Source organism: Stegodyphus dumicola, chromosome 11 (assembly GCF_044657685.1).
Source record: "Stegodyphus dumicola isolate Sdum_Otavi_A_Nest chromosome 11, ASM4465768v1".
NCBI classification, from domain to species: Eukaryota; Metazoa; Arthropoda; class Arachnida; order Araneae; family Eresidae; genus Stegodyphus; species Stegodyphus dumicola.
The window spans coordinates 94,190,078-94,202,852 of NC_140778.1; the positions used below are offsets into that span (position 1 = coordinate 94,190,078).

The following is a 12,775-nucleotide window of genomic DNA, read 5'->3' on the forward strand; positions in this document are numbered from 1 at the left end:
CCTGTATCTGCCTGTACTATGTAACTGTTGGATCTAATTCTTCACTCCATTGCAATAAAGAAAGAGAAAGGAATTTTCATGTCCCGCCACCAGGATGATTTCACAAAATGTTACAACGATGGCGGCACTTTTATGCAAATAGCCAACTCTTCGTCAAGATTAACACCTTCACATGAGTGTTCTGGTAGCCTTGATGAAGGCTGCTTTCTTCATGATAAACTTCATAAGGGTGCCGGAACATTTGTACCTTTATATCAGGGTTGGAAAACTATTCAAGTGTCTTACCGTAATCAAACTCTCAAGTGCATTACCAATGTATCCATGTAACTTAATCATGTATCTAGTGTATTAAAGTGTATTAATGTATCTAATTGATGGATCATATTTAAAGTAGTATTTCAAGTATTTGATGTATTTAGGAATTATTAGTATTTGATGTATGCAAGAAATATGGCAATGTGCTTCCAAGAGCATCACCACTGCATTCTAACAGCTAATGCTTATATATTCATGCAGCTAATGCATTCCTATAACATCATCCAGGTCCAGTTTGTTCATGCGACTTCGTAGAGAAGCAAATGCATTCTCAAGGTAGCCCTTCTGCGTGTCGAAAGCTGCCGGTTTAAGATAGAGAGGGTGGGGGAAATATACCTGTTTACCTTTGTTAGACTTCAGATGTCCCTGTCCTTCGTCACTCGTCACCTGTCTTGGAAAGCGATTATCAACTTGAAAAAAGTATCTTCACCTTTGCGCAAATGACGACTATTCACTAATATGGTAATAAATGACGACTATTCACATGGGCGCCACGGCAGCATTGATCAGTATTCCTTTTCTCATGGCACTAAATTTTTTAACCGTGTTAGTACCTTTGTGCCGTTATGCCATAGAACTCTCGCGTCTCGGTGAAGGATGCGTAACTTGAAAATATGTGCTGGTAGCTTTTCTGCGGTGGTTAGATCAGGACCATCCGGCCATGGTCATCGTAATTAAATATATCCGCTGTTTTAGTGAAGAACCGTTCAATTAACCGACACTTGGAAACTTTTCACGAATATACTGCGCGTAAGAAGCGAAAATGAAAGGAATAAATTACTTCTAATAGTTACCACAAGTAAGCTTATAATGTATTTCTCCCGCCTTCCTAACGTGCCTTCGTGGTGTAATGGTTCTGCACGCTGGGACGGTATTCCAGAGGTTCGTGGTTCGATTCCCTGCGAAGGCGGTTGCTCATTTTTTCATCTTGTCTGATAAAAAAAAAAAAAAAAAAAAAAAAAAAAAAAATAAATAAAAATCCTAATGTCTCTACAGTGGCGCCCGAACTAAAAGGGTGTTGGATGATGATTCTCCTCACCCAGGATTTGGCGATTGGGTCCTCTGAAAACCCAAGCCGCCCTTTAAAAGGGGAAGTATGTAAGGTATTTGTCCCGCCTTTTTAGCGTGCTTTCGTGGTGTAGTGGTTCTGCACGCTGGGCTAGTATTCCAGAGGCCCGTGGTTCGATTCCCGGCGAAGGCGATTGGCTCGTTTTTCATCTTCCCTGCTTCCAAAAAAAAAAAAAAAAAAAAAAAAAAAAAAAAATCCAAATGTCTATACAAGCTCAGGAAAATAAACTGCACGAAATTTGCTTATCCTGCAAATTGTACGACGTCAGAAGAACAACTGGAACAACCTTTTATATTTCATTTCACCAACCACAATTGCTGCGGTAATATTTCATTGCGCATAACGGTATATTAATTTATGTAAAGGAAAGGGAAAGAAAGGATTCATAAGGGAGAATAAAATAACAGATTAATAATAAATAAGTTTAAATAAATGTCAATAACTGATTAATATTTATACATTGCTTAATCATTTTAAATACGAGTAAATGCATATATTGAATCTTTTCCCCAAAATTATCTAATTACTCACTGCTAGGTGAGTTGCTACTTGTATTTTGGGAGTTATTGTTCTATATTATTCACTTATAAAGCATAACTATACCTATGTAGTTACAGTTCTGGTGATACTCTTCGCGAAATTCATGACTTGTGAAAGTGTTAATAATTCCACGAACACCATTTGGCATGCGTAACCGATCAGTTTGTTGAAAGATGACACTTATGCTAAAAACAGATCATTTACAGGTGCATGAAATCACTATTAGCCCAAAAGTGATGATAACCTCGAAATGGGGTATTAGTCTCGAAACGGTATTTTGTGTTGAATCACTAAAATTGGCATATCACTTTTCAGATTGTTGCCACCAAATATTACCGCCCTTAAACATTATTATTTATAGAAATTAAATAATAAAAAATCTGCAAGAATGTTTGTCTGTTTCTCGCATTGTGAAAAAACAACACTACCTACAGCCATCAAATTTCGAATAACGTAGTCCTCCACCCGAACATGGACATTAGAAAGCCGGAATCTTGAATTTCGAATTTGTTTTAGTATCTATTTCATATTTTTTTAAACATAAAACGAATTTTTGATTAAGAAACTCAACAATTTTAAAGCGAGCAGTGGCAACATACTATGCGGAATAAAATATTTTTATCTCCAGCGCGCAAGACTGTCTATCAGAAATTCTAAAGACATGCTGTTTTAAAATATATTTAACCCAAAGGGGCGTTAGCTTAAATGCTTTAAAGACGTGTATGTGTGTGTAAACGAAAAAAAAAAGTCCCTTTGGGCGTAATCTGAAAGCTTTCAGATTAGGTTTACTTTTTTTATCTGCTGAAGATAATTCAGCTATAAAAACTGTGCTACTTTTCCCTTTTTATCTGCTGAATATCTGCTTTTCCTTTTTTTTAACCTACTGAAGATAATTCAGCCATAAAAACTGTGCTACTTTTCCTTTTTTATCTGCTGAATATCTGCTTTACCTTTTTTTATCTGCTGAAGATAATTCAGCTATAAAACGTGTGCTTGAAAATGGACTACCATTTTATCAATGCTCTTTGTTCGAACGAAATTAAGTACCTCAAACTATTGGAAACATTCTATGGGTAGATCATGTTTACCTTTACCTAAATGTGGTTATAGATACCCATAATTTACAGGTATGAATATTCACAAGTTATACAGGGTGGCCCAGAAGTCACTTTACATTTTATGTTTGCCTTAAGTTCTTGAATAGTTCGGGGCTTATTTGCATACACTTTGTCTTTAAGATATCCCCAAAGCCAAAAGTCCGGTGCTGTCAAATCAGGAGAACGTGGAGACCATTCAAAATCGGATTTAAGAGAGATTATCCGATCCTGAAACATTGCAGTTAACAACTGCATTGTGGCTCTAGCAGTATGTGCAGTTGCTCAATCTTGTTGCCACCAATACCCTGCCATGTTTACTAACTGAGGTTGAACAAAATTCGCTAGCATGTCTCGATATTTCTCAGCAGTAAAATTCAATTATTAAAAGTAAAAATTCAACTATCTTCACTCGTTGTTCTGTTGTAAACTTATCCATGCCAAAAATTTCCAGGGATTATATTTTTTAATTCTGAAAAGAGAAAAAGAAATATATTAATAGAAAAAAAGTTATTTAATTTTCAAAATGTAAAGTGACTTCTGGGCCACCCTATATATGACTGCACGGATTTAATGTTAAATTTTAATTTGACAACGAATTGGTTAAGATGTATTTACAGTTTCATTTACCTCTTTTCCGTAAAGTTATCAGTGTGTCGCAGAAACCGAGATTTCGTGTGAGTTACATTGAATATTCTCTAATTATGCTCTTTCTATTATAAAAATATGAGACAACTTGACAAACTAGTTTGTCATATCATACCTACAGCAGTGTCTGAGCCTGTTTTCAGTCATTTGCATGCTGTTTGTGACTTTCTCAAACATATGTGGATCCACGAATTAGAACAATTTTAGAGAGTACTTGTCATTGTTTTGAAGATATTTCGCAATAAATATCTTCGCGAAGATATTGTTACGGATTTGGTATTTAAATAGCTTATGTTAGTTGAATTGTAAATTAAATGGTTTTATTTCCCGCGCAGTGCAGTGCGTAAATTAAAAGAAAGCTAAGCCGGAAAATTGAAAATACAAGAGTGCGTGCATGTAACATTCAATAAATATCTCTTTTTGATTTCGAGAAAGTACTAGAAAATTCTCGCGCGCGGTTTTAAAATCTTATAAAAGGAGGAAAACCTCTCAGTTCGTGGTAGTTACTTACTAGTTTGTTGTTGTTTAGAAAACTGCTCTTGTTGACTGTAGCGAATTCGCGGATTAGCTTTCTTTAGCTGTTTTGAATTAAGTTCTCTTGAACGTTTGAGTAGTTAAAAGATAACTACTGTGAGATATTGTAATACTGCACGAATATTTTAGGAAATTTAAGCATATTTGTTGTGATAATAATAAATTTTTGTTAATTTTTCATCGGACTTGTGCATTCATTTCGTAACGAACACGTACGCACGCAACAATCTGAATTCACCTAATCTGAAGTTTCGAAATTCAAGTCACAAGTGCTCATATAGTAGTAATAACAAGTAATTTGTCACTGTTTTGAAGATATTTCGCGATAGCTATCTTCGCGAAGATATTTTCTTTACCTGATCTGAAGTTTTGATATTTAAGTCACAAGTGCTTAACAGTAATTTTAAGATAACAATAATATTTTTATCCAAGATAGCGCTTATCGAAATCATACGTAGAAGCAAAATGCACATTGTATTATGATTTGAATAAATATTCCGCGGTTTTGATGATTACACCAAGTAAAGATAAGGGAGTTTTAACCGAAATGAACGAAAGATGGAACAATGAAAAAAGCATTCGTTCGATTTGTATTTTGTAAATTTAAATGGTAGATACTAGATTTCTAACAATTCCTTAAATCTGTTTATGGTATTATTGATTTATCGTTAAATAAAAAATATACGGAAATCAAACGTTTATTAAAATAAATTCTGTTTCTCTAACCTTGATAGGCAAATTATCACTCCGTCTTAGTTGAAGTACTCAGGAGATGGAATACTATAACTCAGGAGATGTAAACTAAGCTTTTTATTGTACCTTAAGACTACGGCTAGCACTAGACGTTTTGATCTTTCTTGAATCCACATGTACGATTTTTTTTGGTCTGCCATCTATACGTGCGGACAGAATAAGACTCATTTTTTTCGAAAACGGATTATAAAATGGATTAAAAAAAAGATCCAGAAGGAAATTTTTAAATTAATATCTGTGCGTACATAGGTATGTATGCATGTATCTCGCATGATTAAAAATCGAATAGCTGTAAACGTTAAAATTTTATATATATAAGTGCTATGACATTTAGTTGTGCACCTCCCTTTTTTATTGCGAAAGGCAGTAACAAAAGTATCCTGGTGCAAACTCCGTGACTTCAAAATTCCGCCGCCCAGTTCCTTCTTAAATTCTAAAGATTTTGCCGCAATTAATTCTGCCACAGAATCAATTTTAATTAAGTTAACACACAAAACATTTATAATAAAAGCACACAAACAAAATGTTTCGTAAAGGCATCTTAGTAAGAAAACTGAACATTGATGTGCTGAGCTAAGGAAAAACTGGGAAAAAAAAAAAAAAAAAAAAAAAAATACCGCTGCATCGGGAATTCTAAACGTATATTCCTGTGCTGCCTTTAAAAATTTTTCAATTTTGCTGAATGTTTTAGACCTTAATTTTTTGTAATTTTTTAAATATATTTCCTCAAAAAAAAAAAAAAAAAAAAAAAAAAAAAAAAAAAAATCCAAGATAACTACTTGAAACATTATCTTCAAACAACTACAATACTTGAAAACATTGGTTCTATTACATTAATGACGTTTTCCCGCAATACTCCTAATATTAAAAGGAAATACAGCAGTACTTAACGTAAGGTAGATTTTGTTAATTTGAATTACCCTTTTTAAATAGACCTACGCCTTTTTAATTCTCCATAAGAACTATATAATTTCAAGTTAGTAAATGCCGCATTTTTCTAATGCAAATACATTATTTAAAAATTTGGTGATTTTATTTGAAATTTCTTTAACATGTTTTAAGTATCAAAATTATTTAATAGCATTCAGTTCTGAAGTGGGGATACAAATTTAAAATAAAAAAAAAATCTGATGTGCACACCACATGACTTCCTTGTATTGGAATATTAAATTGGAATAATAAATTATACGCATTTTTTCTTGCACTTCATTTAAACTTATTGGATTGAATTAAATCTACTTCGCGGACAGCGCATAAACCACAATAGAATAAATGCATTCTTTCAAATTCACTCTAATATTTGTTTACCATAGCGACACTCTGGAGCTAGATTCACATAACAGTATTAATAATTATATAACAGTTAACTTATATAATAATTATATAACGGAAACTAAGTTAACTGTTATATCATCCAATATTTATATAACAGTTAACGTATATATTTCGTTCATATTATAACTCAGAATGCACAAAATGTATATCATTTAAAGAATTATCTAATCGTTGCCACATGTTCTATTCAAATACTATAATAAAGCTAGAACTATGTATAAAAGAAATTAAGCAAACAAAACAAAAAAAAAAAAAAAAAAAAAAAAAAAAAGAACAGTTTTTCACAGACGATTGAGTATTTCTCATTGAATTGATTCAGTTCTCACTTCGCGAGAAGGCAAAAATACATAAAAACTCAAAATATCTATATTAAAAATTACGAAGTAAATCTCAAACAAATTCGAATTCTTTCGAGGAATTCCAGAAAGAATTAAGCATCATTTAATTGGCAATAATAAATGTATGCGTTATCTTTGTTTTTGCGAAGCTAAGTTTCTCTAGATTGGCAACAAATCCACTAGGCTCCTCTTTCAAATGTAAACATTAAAAACAGGCTTAGCGGCAATTAAACAACTTTAAAATTGCTGATAATTCTAAAAATATTACACACAGATTTACTAAAAGCATAAAATACTTACCCGGAAGATAAAAACAACATAATTCAATCATTTTTAAAGCAAAAAATGTACAATTTACAAACATATAAGAGTAAAGAAACTGAGATCACTGAGCCGGATAACAGAGTGGATATATATCTAAATATATTTATATACGTTTGGAGCGGCCGATGGCAACCAAAATACGAGGTGCACATCTACATGTTATAGCAGTCCTATATACAAAATTTCAACGTTCTGAGGATACTCGTTTTTGAGTTATGCGAGATACGTACGTACATACGTTCGTACAGACGCCACGAAAAATTCTCTTCAGAATTAATTTTAAAGCAGTTTTATAATTTTTTTGAAAGAAAAGAGTATTTTATTCTGTCCTTACGTACAGATATCACGCAAAAACATCGTTAAATTGCATTTGCTAGCGGTGAAAATGGATATTTTCGTTGAAATATGCTGCCTGAAACTTTTCGCGATTACAATACTTCCTTTTTACTTCGTACAAGGAAGTAAAAATAGCTGTTTTGAATTACAAAAATAGAAGCTTTATCTCAACAGGCTATTTCTCTAATTTTAACAATGAAAGGTTTTATAAAATAACTATTTTGAGAAGCAAATAATTTCAAGTGATTGTAAATGACATTTTTTTTCGTTATGAAGTTTAATACTGAAATAAAGAATGAACAAAATGCAATTTTGAGTTGTACACAGAAAAACGTACACTTAATAATGACTGTAAACGAAAGGTTTGGCTAATATTCGCGAGAGCCTTTTGAATAAATGAGAATTCACTGATATGAGTTAAGCATTGGCAATTTAGGCTTTACTTTTTTGTTCGATGTCTTTTTATTTCAGCAGGAACATTAACGTTTGCATTATTGAACGAGGGCATAAACAGCCTAGATAAATTTTCATTTCTGTTCAAAATTGGTTCATAATAATTGCCACTGAATGAATATAAAACGCTCATGCTTCCTTTAGAAGTTACCAAAAAACATTTTACGCAGCTTAATAAGTTGTAAAATTGTCGTTTGCTAGTACGAAAATACATCTTCGGAAATTATTCTTTTCTGAGTAGAGCCAAACGTAAAACTTCGCCAAGACTTGGCGATCGCCAGAATGTTTAAGGGAAAGATCAGCTTCAATTTGATCTTTGAATTTCATACGTGTTTCCGTCGCTATAGTAACCAGACGAAGATGAATTTCAAAGCACGATCTCTACCGGCTCTGACTATAATTTTATTTATAGCGCTCGGTTTTTGCGAGAGTTTCAATTTGACTATTCTTCATACAAATGATGTTCATTCTCATTTCGTCCAATTTAATAAGCACGGTAACAGATGCACTGAAAAACTCGCGAAGGAAAATCAATGCTACGGTGGTTTTGCACGTCAAGTATCAAAGGTACATGTAGTTTTAAAATTATTATTACTTATAAAATGCTCTTATTTTATACATTTACATATAATTGTATCAGCTTATATATAATCTAAATATTAATATATTATCATTAGCGAAAATAATGGCTGTAAACTGTATCAAATTTTCTAAAAAGCGTATAAAAGAAATTTTGTTTTAGGGTATATCAAGAATTTAAAGCTAAATGCACATTTAAAAATTTCATAAATAGTATGAAGTAAACGAAAATAACATTTTCACTCGAATTTTTCTTTCACGTAAAAATGTTTTATACGTTTGGTCTTTGGTGTTACTGATTTTGCACGGTATAAAACAGTTACTTTCTTATATATATATAATAGTGAACCTGAAAAACTAATTTTGTGCATTTCAGGTAAAAAACAAGTTATGTAAATCAAGAAACAGGAAACAGAAAGAGAAAATCTAAAATGTTTCAGATTTTAATAGTCGTTCGAAAGAATTTCTTAAGGTATTTTACGCTCTTGCAGTCTACCAGACTGTTAAACTCACTCCTGTTTACCTACTTTTTTTTTTTCTTTTTAGTTTTATTACTAAGCATTATTTTGTTCGCCCTTATGCCATGCACAATTCAACAGCAAAATTACAAAAATTTTAAAAGCAGCATAGCAATATACGTTTAGAATTCCTGACGCAGCATAGAAACAGATAATAAAATCGAATTTCAAAATTCGGGCTTCCAGATGCCCATGTTCGGGTGGAGGACTAGGTTATTCAGATTTTGATGCCTCTAGGTATCGTTTTTACATCACAATGCGAGAAACACGCATACGTTCATGCAGATTCTTCATTATTGAATTTCTTTAAAAATAAAACAAGGCGATAATATTTGGTGGCAATTATTTTAAAATGTGATACAACGTATTTAACTTTTTCAATGTAAAATGCTGTTTCAAGACTAATATCCAGTAGGAAGTAACGTCAGATTTTTGCTAAAAACATAGCTGATAAAAGTGAATATATAAGATTGCACTGCCTCAAGAGTGATACATATAAACACAGTATATGTAATTATGCAAATGAAAGTAATATACTATGCATATTAACTGCCCGATACCAAAAGTATATGATACCCAGTATACCATAAATGAGTATATTATGATCATACTGCAACATAAGTGATACGTTTAATGGTATATATGTAAACGGAAAATCATATCATGTATGTAAATAAATTTTTAAAAAAATTCTAAAAGAACCAACTTCGTAAATTTTCATCTTTTTATAGCCTTCTGCAGAGTTAAATGGCATGATTCGATTTTTACTTCCTTGTACGAAGTAAAAAGGAAGTATTGTAATCGCGAAAGGTTTCAGGCAGCATATTTCAACGAAAATATCCATTTTGACCGCTATCGAATGCAATTTAACGATGTTTTTGCGTGATATCTGTATAAAAGACTCGTTTCCTCCAAAAAAATTATAAAACTGCTTTAAAATTAATTCTGAAGAGAATTTTTCGTGGCGTCTGTACGAACGTATGTAAGTACGTACGTGCGTGCGTACGTACGTATCTCGCATAACTCAAAAACGAGTAGCCTCAGAACGTTGAAATTTTGTATATAGGACTGCTATAACATGTAGATGTGCACCTCGTATTTTGGTTGCAATCGGCCGCACCAAACGTATATAAATACTATATTTATATACATATCCACTCTGTTACCCGGCACAGTGATCTCAGTTTATTTACTCTTATATGTTTGTAAATTGTACTTTTTTTGCTTTAAAAATGATTGAATTATGTTGTTCTTATCTTCCGGTTAAGGTTTTTATGCCTTTCGTAATTCTGGAAGCAATATTTGTACAATTATCAACAATTTAAAAGCTGTTTAAGTGCGGTAAAGTTTTAAATAACATGGCGGACATATTTGTTTACATTTGAAACAGCAGAATTGTAGATTTGTTGCCAATCTAGAGAGACTAAGCTTCGCAACAACAAAAATAACGCCTTCATTTATTATTGCGAATTAAATCATGCTTAATCCTTTCTGGAATTTTTTCGAGGAAATAAGTGTTTAAGATTTACTTAATTTTTAATAATTAGCAATTTAATTTTTAATAATTAGTAATTTTTAATACAGATATTTTGAGCTTTTATGTATTTTTGTCTTGTGGCGAAGTGAAAACTGAATTAATTGAATGAGAAATACTCAATGTTTGCTTAATTTCTTTTTTACATCGTTCTAGCTTTATTATAGTATTTGAAAAGAACATATGGCAACGATTACATAATTCTTTAAATGATATACATTTTGTGCATTCTGAGTTATAATATGAAGGAAATATAATACTGTTAAGTGAAACTAGTGCCAGAGTGTCGCTATGTTAAACAAATAGAGTGAATTTTAAAGAATGCCTTTATTCAATTGTGGTTTATGCGCTGTCGGCGAAGTAGATTTAATTAAATCCAATAAGTTTAAAAGAAATGCAAGAAACAAATGCGTATAATTTAATATTCCGTACAAGGAAGTCATCAGATTTTTTTAACAATAATTTAACCCGTTTTGTTATTGGGAGCGATTTTCAGAATTACCTTGTTTACATATGATTTTAAGCAACACTGGTATTATTTCTATAAATAGTATTACATATCGACTAGTGTTACAACAAAGGCATTTATTACAGATTACGAATGCTAATACTAATTTTATTTAACTTTTAATTAATTTTATTGAATTAATTGATGATAAGCTATATTAAAAATATTTAAATAAATTATTAAATATTTTTCGCTTATCACTAACATTTTAAAAGCGACCGTAACAAATTTGAAACTTTACATTAATTTGAAAAAGAAATGCTTGCGGATTAATATATTATGCTAATTTGGGCTATTAATTAGCATAATTAAAGCCTTTGGTCTATTGATTATGCTAATTAATAGCCCAAAGGGTGTTAGCCCAGAAGGTTTTAATTAAAGGCTATTAATTTTGTTTTGATATTTTGCCATGGTTCATTATAAATGTCGGTTCACTTTTCAAATTGTTGTCACCAAATATTAGAGCCCTGTGTAATATTTAAAGAAATTAAATAATGAAAAATCTGCATTAAACGTATATATGTTTCTCGCACTGTGATAAAACAAATGGTACCTAGAGCCATCAAATCTTGAATACCGTATGTTTCCACTCGAATATGGGCATCTGGAAGCCTAAATTTGGAATTTGGTATTTGTTTTATTGTCTATTTCATATTTTGAAAAAATTTAACGAATTTTTGATTAATAAACTCAACGATTTCAAAGCGAGTAATGGCAACACTGTACAGAAAAAAATTTTTTATCTCCGGTGGGCGAGACTGTTTATCGGAAATTCTAAAGATACGCTCATTTTAAAATTATTTTTCGATATTGCTGTTGAATTGAATTTTATGGTTTAAATGCGAAGGACGTGATATTTAATAAGTAAAGGTAACACACAAAACGTTAAAAAACGCTCCTTTGGACGTAATTTAAAATCTGAAAGCTTCCAGATTAAAAAAAATATATATATGCTAATTATTATTAAAATACATTATGCTTATGTATATTGACATACATGTTAAATATATTATGCTGACAGTACGCTTATGTATATTAACAGAAATATGCGCACGTGCGTATTCGTCAAATAATGTTCAGGAAAGGGATATTCAGAAGATATCAAAGATGCACATTGCACGTCATATGTAGTCATTGCCGTCGAATTAAAAATCTATTAAGTTCTGTTAAAAAACGAAAGCAAACATAGGGAAAAATATCTGAAAGCTTTCAGAATTTATATTACGCCCAAAGGGGCAATTTGCATACATTCTTGGATTTTTTTTTTAACGTTAAGGGAGCGTTCTTTTTAACGTTTTGTGTGTTACCTTTATTTATTAAATATCACGCTTTTTGCACTTAAATTATAAAATTCAATTCAACAGCAATATCACAAAATATTTAACAAAGCATATCTTGAGAATTTTCGATACACAGTCTCGCGCGATGGAGATAAAAATGTTTTCTTTCCCTTAGAGCAGGGATGTCAAACTCATAGGTACACTTGGGCCAAACAAACAAGGTTTAACTTTAGGCGGGTTGGGAAAAAAAAATCAATATTCATAGAAACGTAGATTTATTTCGAATAATACAATAATAAACATATATATATATATATATATATATATATATATAGAAAAGAACAAGAAAAATTTAATGTTTACGTCCTGATACTTGACATCTCTTCTCTGCTATTATCTTTCCTATTTCGGGAGAAATTTTGTTTGCAGTGATAACTTTCAACGCTGACCCAAGGTGAGCATCATTAATATTCTAATAGGAGACTTATTACCTTTCATGACTGAAAATAACTGCTCGCACCGATAAGTGCTACCAAACATGGAAATAATTTCATATGCGAATTTTCGAGTATTTTCAAACCTGGCTGGTAAATATTTGTAAAATTCAGGCACGCCCA

The 12,775-nt window shown here is 31.6% G+C and overlaps 1 protein-coding gene and 1 non-coding gene across 2 annotated transcripts in view; both read left to right on the top strand.

Moving 5' to 3' along the window:
* Positions 1-1,442: 1,442 nt before the first annotated feature.
* Positions 1,443-1,516, top strand: TRNAT-AGU (transfer RNA threonine (anticodon AGU)). Its single transcript has one exon. It is a non-coding gene; the product is annotated as a tRNA-Thr (tRNA).
* A 6,550-nt stretch (positions 1,517-8,066) lies between these two features.
* Positions 8,067-12,775, top strand: part of LOC118205111 (snake venom 5'-nucleotidase-like) — a 76,805-nt gene continuing 72,096 nt past the window's right edge. Inside the window, exon 1 of the mRNA XM_035377405.2 lies at positions 8,067-8,306. Coding sequence (XP_035233296.1) covers positions 8,100-8,306 — 207 coding nt within the window. The 5' untranslated portion in view covers positions 8,067-8,099. The remainder of the gene's footprint in view (positions 8,307-12,775) is intronic.